Genomic DNA, 18,379 nt, shown 5'->3' with positions numbered 1-18,379 from the left:
GAAAATAACAGGGATACACAAAGCCATCTGCACACATAGACTCTGCAGCTGTAAAAAGTCTAATGATTAACAGCAGGCGCTGCAAACTTTGCTTCAAACTCTGTACTTGAGTTTAATGCCAAGGTCACAGTGCTTAAAACATTCCTAATCCACGGCAGATGAGGCTTTGCAGACGGGCAGATGCTTTCCTAATTTAACTTTTCTTTTATGATGCAGAGATTGCAAGCTTGATCCCTTAAAAACATAGACAGGCACAAAAAAAACACAGACAGGCAAAAACCTGTCTGTTTTTATTATATATTAATCTGCAAAGTGTGACAATTCATAAGGACAATAAAAACACAATTCATATTGTACAGGTTTGACAACACGCAGCAAGAACTGTCCAAGGCCGCTTCCCAGAACAAGGAGCTGCAGCGTGAGATGGATCGGCTGCAGTCAGAGACGACCCGGCTCAAAACTCAGCAGCTCAAGGCGATAAAAGACAGCGAGAAATACAAGGACGAGCGGGACTCTGTGATCAGCGAGTATCGCCTGATCATGAGCGAGAGGGACCAGGTGATCAAGGAGGTGGACCGGCTTCAGACCGGGCTGGAGTTGGCAGAGGCGAAGCTGAAGAACACTTCATCAGAGAGGCGTGTGGCCAATGAGGAGCTGGAGGCTCTCCGACAGGTGAAAAATGTAATTAGGTTAAATGTTAAAGGGGCTCAAACAATTTGTAGCATATGTGAGCAGATTAATGTAGTTTATGTTAGCCTCCATTTCTACACTAATGCCTAACACAGAGGTTCAGCAGAGCCCCTTTAAGGACTGCAAGAACTGTCTAGTCCAGTTTTGATTGGACTTGTTGAACCATATCTGTAAAACACATACATTTTAAGATCATGGATGTCGAAAATAATATAAGTAAAGCTGCAACAAATAGTCGATTATTAGATTAGTCATTGAAAGAAACTACATGCCAACTATTTCAACAATCAATTAAGCGTTTCAATCATTTTTGAGGTGAAAGTCAAACATTTTGCTGGTTCCAGTGCTACATGCTGATATGTGATGATTTGCAATTTATAATAGTAAATGAAGATATTTGGGGTTTCTTGACAGTTTGTTGGACAAAAGAGGCAATTTGAAGTTGGTAATTTTTGACTAATCCATTTATTATGAAAATAATCAAGTAAATAAAGTTGCAGCCCCCTTCTTTTGATTTAGAATGACATAAATCAACTTTTCAGTTCTACTTTTAGAAGGACAAAATCATCAAATCCTCATTTACTCACCTAACAGACATTTCTGTTAATTACACATTTTATTTTATGACATAAGACAGGATTTTAGTGATACCCAAGCAGTGTCACAGCTGTAAAAGAAACGGGCCAAAAAAATAGTATAGATTAATAGAGGTATTCATGCAAAATAAACACATGCATCAAGATTATCATCAAAATGAAAGACGAGCTGTTTTTTCTACCAGATAGAAAGATACAAATCAGAAAGTTAGTCGTATCTACTAACTCTTGATCTCTATCATCCTTGTGACTTGTTTTCGTGTCATATGAAGGAGTTGGCCTCGGCTCTGGTGGACAGGGATCGGGCCATCTGCGAGAAGAACGAGCTGCTGGAGAAATACTGCCACGAGGTGAAGGACAAGGCTGAGGCCCAAAAGGAGCTGAGCCAGGCTTGCAAGGACATTGAGATGGTGCGCGAGGAGAGGGACGTGGCCCGCAAGGAGAGGACGGAGGCCATCATCCAGAGGGACCAGCTGCTGCGAGAGTATTACCAGGCCAGACAGGTAGCCAGCCAGACAGACAGACGGGAGATTTATCATTACAAGTGAAGGGATTGATTTATTCCTCTGACAATAATCCCTTCATCCCATCTCATATAGGAGTAGTAATTTTTTTTTTTTTCTAGCAGCTGGTGGGTTCCCACACATTGATTTTTTTTGTTTGTTTGTTTCTAGAGAAACGTGCGTTGCCGTCTGTCACACAGTGTTTTAGTGTGGTTGTCAGATTGATTGCAGAGAAAGTGCTGAGATTCCTGGTTTAGGAAATGACCAGCAATTACAGAGAAAAGGCTCTCTGACTTTGAAGAAAACTGCACCGCCTCAGAAATGGATAATTAAACAAGATCACAGTAAAGTCTAATGGAATTAATTTAGCTGTGGACTTAATTAATGCTCTCACTATACTTGGCAGTGCAGTTATTTAGAGCCAGGGAGGCGGAGAGAGCATGTGCTGCAGATCCACCAGAGACGTACACTTATTATACTATATCTGACCCACTTCAAAGCACTCTACCTAATCCAATCTATGCCTGCTACGCTTCAAACTACCTTGACAAGACAGCATGGTGGAAGCTTTTTTAGTGTGCAGCAATTTATTTTAGGTGTTTATGGTTAAACATGATGAAAAATTTCACCTTGAAGTCAGTTAAGTTGAATGTTTTCTTCTTCTGACGACAAGTTGCAGTTTCTCTAAACTCACCATGTAAAACGATTTCCATTTAGCCTTCAGACCGTATTAAAAATGAGGATTTATTGGTGAGGGTGTGTTGCTTCAAACGATCCTTGAAGTCCAGTTTAAGCAATATATCAATACGTTTGAAGTCGTAACACACCAAAACACTGCACAGTGGCTGATAATACCATAAGACAAGATTTTGCTCCCTTAACGAAGTTACTGTGAACAACAAACACAAGGTCAAAAGAAGAATTATACCCTTCATCTCATAAATTCATCCACCAAACACAGTCTCAAGGGTCTCATAAATATCTGTTGGAGGGTAAAAAAAACAAATTGTCCTTTTGAAATACCTCTACCATACTATCAAACATATTAGATTAAAGCGCCTTGCTGCTCACATCCTTTGTACTGGACTTCATCACCTTGCATTTCCCTCAACTCCCCCAGAAACAAGACTCTGCCACTCTGGACATGGAGCGAGCCAACAAGGAGATCGATATGCTGAGGAAGCAGTATGAGGCCATCTCTCAGGAGCTGAAGGAGGCCCTGCAAGAGGCAGAGGTGGCCAAATGTCGACGCGACTGGGCCTTTCAGGAGAGGGACAAGATAGTGGCAGAGAGGGAGAGCATACGGTAAGGCAATGTTACATTTTCGTTGCATGTTTATAAAGACAGAGAAGTAAATAGATTTTACATTTTGTGTGACGTCTTGTGAAAAATGTGTGCATCTGTCAGCACGCTGTGTGACAACCTGAGGCGAGAGAGGGACAGAGCTGTGAGTGATCTGGCAGACGCTTTGAGAAATCTGGATGACACGAGGAAACAGAAGAACGACGCTGCACGGGAACTCAAAGAACTAAAGTGAGTCATTCCTTCATAAAACTTGGCAGGCTGATTCCAACCTCCTGCACTATTTTTAGCTCTAAAACTAAAGTTTCTACTCCTGTCAGAGTTGTTGTTTTGGGGGATCCAGAAAGACTTCGAACCAGATCTTTTGTGCCACCCAGTGGAGGAATTATGTCATTGACTGAGCAACGTTCAGATCCCTTCTAAAGGTGAAGAGCTACATGTTTTGTGTTTCCTGCAGAGAAAAGATGGAGGACCAGTTAGAAAAGGAAGCAAGGTTTCGTCAGCTAATGGCTCACAGCTCACACGACTCAGCCATAGACACTGACTCAATGGAGTGGGAGACGGAAGTTGTTGAATTTGAGAAGCACAGAGTAAGAACCACTACTAAGCTTGTTATTCTCTTAAATATATAGTCAGTAATTTACTTTTTGTTCCATCAAATTGACTAAATTTAACAATGTTTTGTCTTATCCAGGATATGGATTTGAAAGCACTGGGGTTTGATATCGCTGAAGGGGTAAATGATCCTTATTTACCAGGAGATTGTGGCATATTTGTCAGTAAGGTGGATAAAGGAAGTATTGCTGAGGGAAGATTAAGGTAAGAGTCTTGTTACACTAGTTTTGATAGTGTTGGGTATTATCCGACTGATACTTGACATATTTGAACCCTTTTTTAAGACAATATGCAACACACTCAAATGCAGTGTGTTTGACTAAGGTATTTTCTAAAGCTAGAAATGTTTCCTGATTTTAGATCAAGAAATAAGGTATCAGAAGACCAAGAAACATCCCAATCCTTTTCGATACAAATTGTAAATCATTTAGTACTACATTTTATTGTGTCCCCCTTTATCTTTTGGAGATTTTGATTTGCTGAACCACCACATCACTGTTTTCTCTGCGCAGGGTGAACGATTGGTTGTTGAAGATTAATGACGTGGACCTAGCCAATAAGGACAGGAAACAGGTCATCAAAGCGGTGCTGAGCGGTGAGGGAGTGATCAATATGGTGGTGCGTAGAAGGAAGTCACTTGGAGGACGCATTATCACTCCGATCCAGATAAACCTGTCTGGACACAAAGGTCAGTCTCAAGCTCCAATTAAGAAATAAACTTCTAACATTCCAGTACACCAAATACAGTAGTTATTAATACATATGTTTACTATTTCTAACTTCCCACAGACAGTGGCATAGGACTGGAGAGTGGAGTGTTTGTTGCAACTTTGGCTCCAGGCAGCCCAGCTGCCAGAGACTGCGCTCTTACTGTTGGGGACAGACTGTTAGCTGTGAGTATGCTGCCCAAAATGTTCTCAAGATGATACACATTTAATGCCAACAGACAGCTGACGTTGGCCTCTAGTGCCCTCTGCTGTACACTGTTGTGTTTAATCAAGGAAAACACTGGAGATCTCAAATATTTACCATATAGTAAGACTTTAAAGAGCACAATATGTTCTTATTTTGTGTATTTTACCATTTTTTTTAAGATCAGGTTTTTGTTATTGAATGTCAATCAAACTGCTGCTGTCTGCTTTTGCCAAATTAAGGCAATGTTCCTCTCCTCCATCTATATATCTATATGCCTGCTTGAATTGGTGCTGACCTTGTATTTTTGTCCGCTGCAGATCAATGGGATTGCGCTCGATAACAAGTCACTCTCTGAATGTGAGTCTCTGCTGAGGAGCTGCCACGATTCTCTCAGCATCTCCCTCATGAAGGTGAAGTCCTCAGACTTACACACCCCACAGAAACTGTCTCAGACACCTTGACGCACATGCAACCAAAAGAAGCCCTTTAGAACAACTTTTAAGGATTGTGTGATGCATTTAATATCAGTAAGACTATTAAACCACTTGTCAAGCATTGCTTTACTACTAGTAGTTGGCAGGAGATACTTTATTGTCATTGCATATTACAAAGACAACAATATTTTGATAGGCATCAGTCCATAAAATGGCAGCATCATGTATAAAAATTACCTATAAAAGTTATTTGTGCAATAAATAGTCCCTAAAACTACTGGAATGCTACAGCATTAAAGGTTTTGACTGATATTGCACTGGGGTCAGGTAGTTGTTATGGTGGGGTTGAGTGAGTGGGAGTGTCATGGGTTCAGAAGTTTGACTACAGCTCCAGGGAAAAAGTTGTTTCTCAACCTGTTAACCCGTGTGCAGATGTTTCTGAGTCTGCCTGAGGGGAGGGTCTCTCAGGACTAAAAAACTAAATCTATAACAGTAGAGTAACAGTACTTTTTTTACATGGACATCATTTAAACATTCTGATTGTGATATCTAACCTGAAATCTTCAATCTGGTGTTTACATGCAACAACACATTTTAATTGGAACAGCTGTGTGTGAGCAAAAGCGATATTACGCCATGCACTCTTCTTCCTCATTGGATATTTTTTCTGAAGCTGGATATCCATCCAAGTTCTCAAGAGTTTGTATTAAAAACAGACTCTCCGCAGTAGACCAGCTCACCTTAGAAACCGCCATCTTGGACAAGTATCAAGATGGTGGGCATGTACAGAAAGAACACAGCCATTTGCCAACTTTTATGAAAAGGTGTAAACTGCCACTGGAATATCGGGCTCCATGTAAATGCAGCTAGTGGTTTGAAAGTAAATGTGTTCTTACACACTGGTATTGTAGTAGTCTTACTCCTGAATCTGCAACAACGCCGGTGACAAGTTTCTTTGGGAAAGCGTTACTTCTAGTATACTCAACTTACACAACAATCCAACCTCTAGAGACAACTACAAGTGATGTGAAAGACAAAAGGTACATTTTTGTGCCTAAAAGTCTCAGGAGAACTTTTATGTGAAGAGTGTCTTTTATCTTTTTGAAGTTCAGCTATCTCATGAATTGCTCCAGCTGCAAAACACTGAGGTTTTTATTTGCAAAGAGGATCTCTGTATGCTATAAATAATATAATAAAATAAGTATGATTTATTTACCTCCCTTCCTCCACAGTTCCTCCCACAGAGCTGTTCCGGCCAGAGTTTATTCGAAGGTTTGAGGGACTCAGAAAAGTTCCCTCGGCTTCAGTCCTGTGACATCCACACCAGGAACTGCAGGAACTCCAAGCACAACTGCCCCAAACACAACTGCTCCACACAAACGGACACTTGCAGCTGTGACAGAGGAGATGAAGCGTGCAAGGATACAGGTGACTCTCTGGACAGCAGTGGCAGCAGTGCTCACCACAAGCCTTTCTCCAACAGCTCCCTACACTCCCGCTCCCTTTCCTCCTCGCACAGTCCTTCAGAGTCCCACCCAGACTTCTCCTACAGGAGGCATGACCTCCACCACCGCCCCTTCACCTTTACCCCTGTGCCCTCCGACTGCAGCTCACCGCAGACTGCCGTAGACCAAGTGCAGAGCTCCCCAGCGAAGCCCAGTGGCGGAACGTGGCCTAAAGTCATAGCTGTAGCTTCTATTTCCGAGTTCGCCCAGCTGTCCATCTACAAAAAAGTCAAACAGAGGAAGTCCATCTTTGATGTGAACGCTTTCAGGAGGCCCGAGGCACCCCCAAAACTGGACTATATGTCTCTTTCTCAGATGCCCAAACATTCGCCGCAGAGCTCCATGTCAGAATCGGCCCAGACCCCTCCAACCCCACCAACCAGGAGTGACTCCTTCAGGTTCAAACACCGCCAGCAGAACAGCTCTGCATCAGACTCTACCATCACCACCGGCACTCCCCCGGCCTCCCCAGCCCAAGCCACAATCCCAACAGACGAAGGGGAAGCAGGGAACCAGCTTTATTACACTGACACTACTCCAGGAAAAACCAAAAGCAGCTCCATAATTTCTGCTGAGGATGAGGGTAGTCGACGCCGGGCAGAGGAGCGGGGAAAGAGGAGGTATCGGCCAAAATCTGCACCAGCACTGCGGCGGAATGTGACTCCATTACACATCCCTGTTCCTATGCAGGTAACTGAGATACTGTTCTTATTTGATCCACTATTCTTCATGTGTGAGTTTGAGTAATATCAACTGTTTGTTTGCTTCCTGCAGGTACAGAGTTTTTCTAATGATGAGCACTCCCCAGAGCCGATGGACATGTTACGCTTCTCTCCTATGAGAAGCAATCGGTACAGCATGCCCTTCGCACCCCCTAGTTACGGCAGCATCGCAGCACGTAAGCCATCTGAACAACTTTGTCCGTGTGGTTTTGCTTTTACATCCAGGAGTGATCTGATGATTTTTGGGCCAACATCATCTGAATGCAATATAGAAAAACAAGAAGACACAGAGGCACCACGGTTGAAAAACAAAAGGCGAGCTTTGACAAAATAAAAACTGTCCAAGAAAACAAAAGGCATAAAATAAAAATATTGCAACAAACAGGAATCCATGAGTGCAAATAAAACTAAACAGCCCAGGGAGACATGAGGAACAAGGGCAGCATGAGGAGTCACCGAAGAGTGAGGGAAAACACTGACTTTACACAGGGATAGATTAACTAACAAAGTGCAAGTGTCAACAAAAACAAGGCTGGGAAAAGGTCAAAGGGAGGAAGTGTGATAGAAAATATGACACATGAGGGGCGATCCTACAAAATAAAACAAGAAATTACTGAACTAAAAAAAAGCAACCATTGTAGACACTGGTTGTTACAATTGACAAATCTGGTCTGCGGAGTCACCACTGTCTTCTCTGTGCTTCGACGTAGGATTTATTAAACTGCTATTTATTTCGGCAGTGTTTTCTGTAACCTTCTGCAGCCTTTTTCTTCAGTGAAGCTTGTTTCCTTCTTGTAATAAACAACCATGCGTGTGTGCTGAGTGTGCTGTGCGGGAGTGTGTGGTCAAGCAAGAAGGAGGCGAATGTGAGAGAAGCAGAGGGAAAGAGGTTAGGAGTTTGAATACGTTGTCAGTCCAGCAGTTATGTACAGCACAGGTCACAATGTGTCAGTGAGTAAATGCAGCAGCTACTCAAGAGTCAAGAAAAGTCTCCCCTGTTGTTTTCCAACTGCTGGAAAGTGAAAGGAATAAGCCCTGGTAATAACTGCTGACCCGAACAGCACTGTATGCAGTGGAAACTCAAAACCGATGTAGGGTACATGTACATTAATTGAGGGTAACGTACAGATTCCAGAGTACTATGCAGAAAGTACTGGTGGAAACAAAGCTTTAAGGTTTGGTCACATTACAGAAGCTACAGGTAGGGGTAGGGCTGATAAGTCTTATGATGTTGAAACATGCCTGAATAATTACTTTTTTGGCATCTATCACAAATGAATCAGGAAATGCACTCTTGAATTTGTTGCTGGAAAAGAAATAAATGGGAGACACAGCAGATATTCATACTGTGTCTATGTGAGCCTGATATCATCTCTGATCTCGTTCCTGTGCGTGTTCCTCCAGACCCAGCACAGCGAGGTCTTGCCCCATGTCCTGCTGTGACGGCTGTGATGAGGAACCCGGTGTACACCGCCTGGAGCCATGAGATCCAGAGCAACAACTGTCCTCCAGCTCCCAGCTCAGGCGTCCACCCACATTCACACGCAAGGTGTTAACATCTGCCAGTGTATTCATTATGTAGACTCTCTTTTTTTTCCTGATTTTCACATGTCGTAGAAGGAGAAGCACAGGTGTTACTAACGATATTAATGATGGTTTGCTCATCATTGTCTGATTAATGTCACTGTAAACTGAATATCTTTGATTTTTGGACTGTTGGTTGGTCAAAACAGGACATTTTGAAGACGCCACCTTGTGCTCTGGGAACATGTGATAGAGATTTTTTTCCGATTTGTTTGGACATTTTATAGTTTTAAAAATAAATCTTTTGATGATTTGATACTGGAAGTAGCCATTAGTTGCAGCCTTAGTATTATTCTTCCTGTTCAACATTGTCTCAATGAAACCCTGTGATGGCGCATTTATGATACAAAGCAACAGTGTTTACTCTGCCCCAGATCTCACGAACAGATGGCTTGTAGCAAATTATATCTTGCTCTGGGGTGAATAATCGACCACCGGGGGACTTACTAAGGCCTTTTTTTCCTCCACTTTTAGCCCCCAGCATCAAGGTCACCTCAGCCTGGACCTCAGCCACAAGCACACTGGAGACTTGACGGAGACAAGCTGCAGCCAACCACAACACAGCACCAACTCCCTGCCCTCCAGCGCCAGACTGGGTACGTATGGAGTCCTAGTTTTAGACAAAGGATAACTTGTAAATGATCCAATTATTCTCATTTCAAGTCATCCAAATTCCCAAAGGGTATTTCTTTTTTTTTCTTTTACTTGTCACAGTACCTTACACAGGTCGACAATTTTTGGTTTGATTACCTGTGTATGTTTTGAAATATCAAAAACAATGTCCTGATGACTCTGGATGATCCACAGTCTTCTCTCGGAACGTTTGAACCTTATGATTTAAAAAGTAGTAAGTGACTTGAACATTATTTCTGAAAACACAAGGAACTCGAGGTTTCATAGCACACCTGAATCTCCCATTTACCTGTGAATGCTAGAGCTGCATTGTGGGTAATGTAGGCACCATGTTTTGAGAGGGAAGAAGAATTTCTATAATTTTAATTGTTCATTGTGAGTCCAAAGTGATTACAGGAGTGCAGCATCAGATGAAACTACACGACACATCAAGCATCAGTGAAGCAGTAGCATTATTAGTTTATCACAGAGCAAAGGCCACGCAATTAGTGATTGTTTAGACTGTCATCTAGCACGTAAATTGACCAGGAGATGCTGCACAGTCTGTCTAAATCAGCTCAGGAGATGACAGTGACTGATCAGCCACATCATACATTATTATCGTAGCAATTCATCGGAGCAGCCTATTGCAAACTCAGGAACAACAGCTCACCAACTTCACTAAGCAGTTTCCTGGGGAACACACTCTCTGCTTGATCTTACCCTTTTAATAAACTCTTTTTGTGGTCCATAGGTTCCTCCACTTTACAGTTTAGAGCAGAGCGCATTAAGATCCCTCCAACTCGTTATCCCCGCTCCACTGGATCTGACAGAGGTACTGTTACATTTTACAGCTACATTGTCTGATAGCGAGTCGCAGCAGTAAGCAGCAAGCCTGATTTTTTTTTTCTTTCTTCTTACCTTTCTCTTCTGCAACTCCAGGCTCCCTCTCACATTCAGAGTGCAGCAGCCCGACACCTCCAATATCCCCCGTCAACCTGGAGACATCATCTTTCACCAGCAGCCAATCGCAGAGCTCCATCTCCCCCCAGCCCAGGATATCAGTCAGCCCTGCTCCAGTTGGTGACAGGCGGAAGGATGGGTAGGCCAGCCCGTCGTCCGGGTCGTTACGCTGCCATCATTCAGCAGAACATGACGTGTTTTCCACCATTTGTCTGTACTTCTGTCCCCTTCATTGTGATTAAGTGCTTGTAAAGCAGTAAACAAAGCTGTGAGCCTCCATCTTACATATCATTAGAACAAGTCTCCATCTATCATTTGATTCCCATCTCTTTGTTCATTATAACCTGAAATCGTCATTCTCTTTCTTCCCTCTCTCCGTCTCCTTCTCAGATTTGTCTCTTATAACACTCCCTCTGTCAGACTTCCACTGGCAGTTAAACCAAAGTTCTTCTCTTTAAGAAGCTTGAGGTTTGTCCTATGCTGCTTTGAGCACATACAGCATCTGCAAGACTGTGAGAGCACAGATCTCAAGACCTTTCTGTGTGCACACTGCAGATATGAATGCTTTCCTCATCTTTACTTTATTTAGTGAGAATGCTGTTAAGTTTTTGTTGACTGCATGGCTATGAGGTGGCTTCTGAAATGCATTTGGCACGTCCCACACAGCTCCCATATCCTGTTGTTGAATTTTTTTTTGTAACGGAGATGTGAAGTAGGCTCAACATACCAACATGTCAGGGGGGCAAATTGCTGTGGCATTTTTTTTATTTAAAGGTGCCCTTTGTAGCTTTTTAGTAACATTGTGATGTTCTTGTGTGTTCTTTTAAAGCAGGCTGATATAGCTATATTGCATGAAATATGGCCCATCAGTCTGCGATTTTCTTTGTTTTAATAGCCTACAAACAGAAAATGGAATTACAAGATGGCATAACTGGGAGCCTTCTCATATTCTGCTTGAAACGGTTAAGGCCATAAACTAGGCTAATTAGATAACTGGACTTGGTGAATTATAAACAACTCATCTTGAACGCAGCATACCTTCCTCATGCAAGTAGCTTCTAATCAGTGTTGAGTGTTCACAAATCGTTTTTATTATTAGAGCCTATACCAGGCGTGAATGGCTGAAAAGAGGTTAGAGACATGAGACGAAGGATCTATATTGTTTTGCTATCTACATTATATCAGGATTTAATTGAAATGAGGCTATAGACTAAATTCAACTACTAATTTATGTCACAAAATTGCCATATTCTCATTCAACCATGGCAATTTTGACCATACATTGTTCAGAGGGCAACGCTGATCAATTATCTATTATTATAAAGTAAGATTTCTGAAAAAGTTCAAAAGTAACAAGACAAAAAGATTGTAGTGTGAATCAATCAAACAGACTCTCAAATCAGGTTGGTTTTGTCGATCATTGATGTCAATCCTGAATTATGTCAGTATCAGAAACCTGAGCATCGAAAACCTTCCCAACTTTTCTTTAGACTGAAAACTAGAGGGGCATCTTTGCTTTAATGAAATTGTGAAGCAGGTCACAGCACAAAGAGCTACATTACTTCTTAGGCAAAAGTTTTTATTGCATGTTGCATCCACTTCATTGTTTCACACAAATGGCAGAACATTGCAAAATCTCTTCCACCCTCTAGGCCGTACTTGGAGGAGCCACGCAACGTGACTGTGCAGAAAGGAGCAGAACCACTGGGGATCTCCATTGTGAGCGGAGAGAACGGGGGAGTATTCGTGTCAAAAGTTACAGCAGGCAGCATCGCACACCAAGCCCGTTTAGAGTATGGGGACCAACTCCTCGAGGTACAGCAGCCATCACACTTCAGCTAAATGTCTCTGCGTGCTTCACGGATTCTTTCTGTATGTGATGACTCACTGCTGTTTACAGTTTAATGGAATCAACCTTCGCAATGCCAACGAGCAGCAGGCGCGGCTGGTGATCGGGCAGCAGTGTGACACGGTCACCATTTTGGCTCAGTATAATCCTCACATGTTTCAGCTGGGCAACCACTCTCGTTCAGGGTAAGAAGGAAAGGAGTAAAGACCCAAAACAAAACCTTAACAACAACTTCAATGGCTTGGTCTCATGAAATGATCTCAGTGTAATGTGACAAATTATTGAAAGTGTTATCTACTCGCATGTCAGGTACATAACCCACTCATTATGAGGCATTTCCTAAATGTATGGCAAAACTTTTGTATCTTTATTTGAATCCCTGTTTGTTGTTAATTTGACATTTATTTCTTAAACTTGTTGAAAAGTTTTCATTTTTAGTAATTTAGCAAAGAGTTAAAAAGACATTGGCCTCTTTCCTGTTGTCCGTAGTTCTCGCATGGAGTCCATCAGCAACCAGCCGACTCCCCACGACAGCGGAGCCACCACCCCGGACAATCACTCCACTGTGGATACGCTGAGCGAGCAGGACGAGGGCACCATGACGCCACCGTCTAAACAGACGACTCCTGCTACCAGCCCTCAAAATTCCTTCAGGTAGGACTGCAGCATCACTCATACAGCTGTTTGTATGCTGTGAACAGACAAATTCAAAGCCTGACTGTGTGTTTTTGTCCTCAGGCTTCCTGGTTCAAGCATGCGGCGGGCTGCAGAGCCTCGGCTGGTGAGGCTGAAGAGGATCCAGGGGGAGCTGGGAGTTCAGATCTGTGGAGGAAACCTTTACGGCATCTTTGTGGAGAGTCTGGATGACGACAGTCCTGCTAGGAGTCCTGATGGCCTGCTGCCTGGAGACTTGATACTGGAGGTACCGGCAGTGTTTAGCAATGATTTAATTAACTATCGATGCTATGTGAACAATTAAAAAGACTTACTAGAGTCAATGTTGGAACAATGACCTCCGGAGGCCTTTTGTATGTCTGTGCTTCATCCAGTCGATCACTTCATCTTCCTAAATTACACTAGTGACAAAAGATAAGTCACCACAATTATCTGAGACTGAAGGAAATCTTTCTATACTCAAATATTCAAGGACTGCTCCATTTTAGCAGATTTGGTTGCATATAGGTGGGTAAAGTACAACTTAAGTTAAAGCAGTTTGTTTGTGCATTGTTTGGTTTGCTTTTACTGGAAATGATGAGTCATTCTGTGTTGGCAGCTGAGCTCAGCGTCCTTTTATCAGCTGAGTAATTGATGTTTTCAAACAGTACAATGGCATCAGCATGAAGAACAAAACGAAAGAAGAGGCTTACCTGGAAATGTTGAAACCAGCTGAAACGATCACATTCAAGGTCCAGAACTGCGTGGAAGACCTCTCTGCGATCAAAGAGTCCTGTGGAGATGGGTTTTACATAAGGTACCTCAAGTATTCATCAAGCAGTCCAATTCAGCTTCAGTTGTTTGATTTCACATATATTAATGCAAATCAATTCATCCCCCTCTTTGTAAAAATATGTTTATGTGAAGTTTAAGAGGCCTAACAAAACATGCGTTGAGATATTCATACCACCTTTTTGATTTTGTGTTTTTGGTTGAGTCTAAAACACAAATTCTGTCTTGCAGTCCATTTAATCTTCTGTCGAGGTGTCTCTCAGGCTGTTATGTCCTTGTTGAAAGGTCAGACAACTGCATCCATCGTAATGGCTCATTGTTCATCTCTTGTCAGAGCACTTTATGAGAGGGTGGCAGAAGTGGAGCAGGAACTGAGCTTTAACAAAGATGACATCCTGTATGTTGAAGACACACTACCAAATGGCAATTTCGGCTACTGGATGGCCTGGCAACTCGACGAGAATGCACAGAAGCTTGGAAAAGGGCAGATTCCAAGTAAATACATGTAAGTTCAGGAGAGGTCGTCTAGTCCTTTGTTCATCGGCATCTACACTTAAGATAACTACAGAGTGTTTTTGCACTTTATGTGAATGTGCTGTTGTGTCTCCATTAGGATGGACCAGGAGTTCTACAGGAGACACGGCATGGCCGACATGAAAGACGATAACGGCACCAACAAGACTCTGTCCGCTGCTGCACGGAGATCCTTCTTCCGCCGGAGGCTGAAGCACAAACGCAGTGGGTCCAAAGACGGGAAGGAACTGATGGCTCTGGACGCCATAAGCACAGATTCTTTACCCATCACAGAGGGTGAGGAATCATCTACAGAGGCAGCTTTAACAAGTAATTGTGGTGGATTCTAGATTTCCACTCATAGTACCTGAAAGTTGTAGTCTTAGGAACTACTTTTCTAGAAACTGACAGGGTCCTTCTTCCCGGTGTTGTCTGCATTTCCCTCGTGGTCTAAAGACCAGAATAGATTAAGCAAATTAGTCCACTGATGATGAAAAAGTGAGTTCTGTTTTCACCCCAGCGGATTTTGGATAAAATGGAATCCAGCAAATACTTGACCAGCCACAAAATGGTCAGCACTGGAAGCCCCACCCCCAAAGTTCCTATAATTCAGAGGGTACCTCCCTCAAACCAGGTGGTAGAATAATATCCCCAGAACCTAATTTAGACTGTTGTCCCTGCAGTAGAAACATGGCTTTTATGACAAGTGTCCTGCTTTCTAAATTTGAATGTTAGCAGGAATTTTCCAAAATAAATGTACTCAATGAAAAGACAAGTCAAATCTTTGAGCATCTGTTCTTTCAGCTTTAAAGGAATAAAACAAAGCAAGGAGTGAAAATTCAATAAGAGAGAAGTCTAGAACAGCTTGAGTTCATTCTCTAAAACCCACCAAGATTCATTTTAATCCACAGCAGTGAGGTGTGAGATCGAAAAACTTCAATATGCAAAGTAACAGGCGGTTGCCAGATAAGTATAGTGTAGAAAAATACAAATAACTGTCTCTGGAGTAAAAGAGTACCAGTTCTTCTTTGGGAAATATGGTTGATTGTTGAGTCTTATTCTTAAGTACATGACTTCATTAGATATATAGTTTTCTCTACTTGTTTATCTCAGTGTAAGCACAGTACATTAACATCTGCATGTTTCAGTAATCAAGCTCCTGTCGTGACAAGATAAAAACATCTCTCTGAGGAAAGCAAATGTACTGTATAATGACTTAACCTCGAATTAGTGGTGTTCACATCCGTCAGGCAGCTCTCCCAGGTATAAAAGTGTGGCCACAAAACGGGGGTGCTATAAAAAGCATGCAGGCTCGACAGAACCTTTTGCTGGGATACATAAATTCATAACGGTGGTTATTAAAGAGCAGCTGATCTGTATCTCCTCCTCAGACGGAGTGAGCCTGATGTACCAGCGGGTTCAGAGGGTGGAGTGCTCTTCCCCCAGACCAGTGCTGGTCTTGGGTCCATTAGTGGAGGCCTGTAAAGACATGTTGGTGAAGGAGACTCCTGCTGAATTCTGTCGCTGTCTGCCCGGTGAGCTCGTACACACAGATTGTGTCTATTTCTAGTTTATTTATTCATGAAGGTCTTGTTTGTATCATTGGTGACATGCTGTAGAGTGTCAGTAAGAGCTTCACAGGAAGGTTAAAGATTAGATGATGACATTACTTTTAAAATTAGAGGGAATGAAATCAGTGTGAATTTTTAAATTACAGAGATCATGAAGGCATCTCAGCAAGCGATAGAGCGAGGAGTGAAGGATTGTGTGTTCATCGACTACAAGCGGAGGAGCGGCCATTTTGATGTGACAACTGTTGCATCGATAAAAGAGATCACAGAGAAGGTAACTTCGTCTCTCTAAGGACGAGAAGATCGAGAGCATTTGGAAATAATCAGATATGGCTGAACTGGCAGCTACGCCTGAGTTCAATTAATCCAAAATGCAGCTTAATGTTAGATGTTAATTGTGAGAAACATATTTATCATTTAGCAATACTTTCTGCAACATTTTGCTTTGAATCATCCCCCATTTCTCATGCAGTCTTTTGCTGTCATTTTCTCTCATAGGACTGTCACTGTTTACTTGACATTGCCCCTCACGCCATCGAACGTCTTCACAGCGTTCACATCTACCCAATCGTCATATTCATTCGCTACAAAAATGCAAAGCAGATAAAGTGAGTAATCCCATGCTTGTTTTCTTTTTCTTTTTTGTTTTATTTCAGAAATTTTTTGTTTCTTGCCTGAAAACATGTCAAGTGTATATCATGCGCACTTTGTGTTGTGGTGGCAGTGCAGTTTACCAAACGTCACCCTAAGTTCAGAGCCTTCACTGACACATTTTGATGCTGGAGGCTTTTTATGAGAATATCATGTTTGGGAAAAAATATGATTTTTACAGAAGTTTGGGCACAAAATATTATTTTCTTACAAAAGTATTACTGCCCATAAGTCATCAACAAACACAGCAGTTTCTGTAGCATCTAATTAAGTTACCAGTTTGCGGTTAGCCAATTAAAGGGACAGTGTGTAATTTATCAAGTATTTAGCGCCATCTAGCTGTGAGGTTCTACATTGCAACACTCCTTTGCTCACCCCTCCCGTTCTGAAGACGTTGGAGACGTTCCGGAGGCTACGGTGGCCCTGACGGACAAGAAACTCATTTTCAAAATATGGACTCTTTCCCAACAGTGTCAAGTATTTCTACTGATTCAAGTAATGAGGTAAAGATGTAGTTAGTTATTATTATTGTTAATGACGAGCGCTTTCGCTGAGCTCCCTCTCAGTTCTGCAGTCAAGCTGGCTCTGAGCGAAAACGCGTTCAGCCTTACTACGTAGTACCACGTAGTGCTTTGTGTCCCTCTCGGCAGTCCATAGTTTTTTTTAAAACCGGAAAGACATGGCGGCCTCCATAGAGCTTGCCCGTGCTATGTATATTCAGATAGGTAATTCTTCGCTCAGGAGGATAAGTCAGATTGTTGGCAGAGGTAATTGTACACCAATGAGGACTTACTTCTGAACGAAGACGTTGATTTGAGTTAATAAATTACTTAAATCGTTACACACTGTTCCTTTAAGTCATTAAACTTATGTGCAATCAAAAGTGCAACATTAAGATCTTTTAGATCTGGCTGCACCAGTTGTGAAATTCTGGGCTTATTACTTTTTAGCTGACAGCCGATGCCAATACCGATGTTTCTGCTATTACTCTATTATTGTGGACAAACAAAGTCACAGTAACAATATTATCAAGTGCCTGTCAATATGACTACTGATTGGTCATGCTGAAATTTGACGATTCCAGTCCCTGGCCCATCGATCGGTGCTTCTTTAATTGTAAACAACATAACTGAACTGTTTTCAGTACATCTTTTTATCTTTGAAAGTGTACAGATTTACGAAACAACCCTACTCGACATGAAAAAGGTTCTTGTCTTTGAAAAGTAGCTGCTTCAAAAGTATTTTTAGCTAGTTTATCAACTAATTTCTCAGTACTTGTATAGCCTTACAAACTGATTACAGAGATTTCAAAAGGTACAGGCCCAGTACCAATGTTAGAAGATGGATGTTAGGATGACTCAGCTTCATTTTTCTCAAAAAACAAAAACAAAAGCTCATGTCTGTGATGATGCCAATTCTCCTTCCCAGAAATATAATTTTTCCTCATAATTTTCTCCCAATTGAGACAGACTCTCAGGAAACTGTCCTCTTTAGAAGTCTTGCTGCTTTCATAATCATATTCATCCTGCAGACACAACAAAAACGAATTGACCAACCTGATTTGATCCCAGTGTCAGTAGTTCAGAAACCACATCCTCTCTCCCACCACCTGCTGGGTTTTTGATAGGATGATTGTGATATTTCAAAGATCCCTCCACTTTTTTTTTTTATTTCTAATCGCTTGGGAAGATTAAATCTGCTGAACCCTCAGCATGGTACACACATAAAGACACGCTCAGGTCTGGCAGAAACAGGCTTTCTCTGCCACACACGTACACACACACCCACGCCCACAAATCTATGAAGTGGTGCAGCAGGCAAACATGGTGGAGATTGATTCCTGCTAAGCCTCCGCTGTCATCAGCTGAGTGCCAGCTGTCCGGGGAGAAGCTTGCGGGGGCCTGTGGC

At 42.2% G+C, this 18,379-nt stretch overlaps 1 protein-coding gene across 3 annotated transcripts in view; it reads left to right on the top strand.

The window, feature by feature from the left end:
* The window catches only part of LOC115571561 (disks large homolog 5-like), a 37,115-nt gene that overhangs the window by 13,411 nt on the left and 5,325 nt on the right, over positions 1-18,379 (top strand). For 2 of the 3 annotated variants that reach the window (XM_030401009.1, XM_030401008.1), the window contains exons 7-32: positions 360-672; positions 1,559-1,789; positions 2,910-3,094; positions 3,197-3,322; positions 3,549-3,681; positions 3,786-3,910; positions 4,219-4,394; positions 4,496-4,599; positions 4,939-5,031; positions 6,288-7,250; positions 7,335-7,458; positions 8,687-8,831; positions 9,341-9,462; positions 10,233-10,313; positions 10,421-10,580; positions 10,832-10,909; positions 12,094-12,256; positions 12,342-12,475; positions 12,780-12,944; positions 13,029-13,212; positions 13,613-13,761; positions 14,071-14,241; positions 14,350-14,546; positions 15,641-15,784; positions 15,967-16,094; positions 16,319-16,428. In XM_030401009.1, coding sequence (XP_030256869.1) covers positions 360-672; positions 1,559-1,789; positions 2,910-3,094; positions 3,197-3,322; positions 3,549-3,681; positions 3,786-3,910; positions 4,219-4,394; positions 4,496-4,599; positions 4,939-5,031; positions 6,288-7,250; positions 7,335-7,458; positions 8,687-8,831; positions 9,341-9,462; positions 10,233-10,313; positions 10,421-10,580; positions 10,832-10,909; positions 12,094-12,256; positions 12,342-12,475; positions 12,780-12,944; positions 13,029-13,212; positions 13,613-13,761; positions 14,071-14,241; positions 14,350-14,546; positions 15,641-15,784; positions 15,967-16,094; positions 16,319-16,428 — 4,704 coding nt within the window. The remainder of the gene's footprint in view (positions 1-359; positions 673-1,558; positions 1,790-2,909; positions 3,095-3,196; positions 3,323-3,548; positions 3,682-3,785; positions 3,911-4,218; positions 4,395-4,495; positions 4,600-4,938; positions 5,032-6,287; positions 7,251-7,334; positions 7,459-8,686; positions 8,832-9,340; positions 9,463-10,232; positions 10,314-10,420; positions 10,581-10,831; positions 10,910-12,093; positions 12,257-12,341; positions 12,476-12,779; positions 12,945-13,028; positions 13,213-13,612; positions 13,762-14,070; positions 14,242-14,349; positions 14,547-15,640; positions 15,785-15,966; positions 16,095-16,318; positions 16,429-18,379) is intronic. The other variant, XM_030401010.1, reaches the window with a different exon arrangement.

This window comes from Sparus aurata, chromosome 20 (genome assembly GCF_900880675.1).
Source record: "Sparus aurata chromosome 20, fSpaAur1.1, whole genome shotgun sequence".
Lineage (NCBI taxonomy): Eukaryota > Metazoa > Chordata > Actinopteri > Spariformes > Sparidae > Sparus > Sparus aurata.
This window is presented reverse-complemented; position numbering and strand designations above follow the sequence as displayed.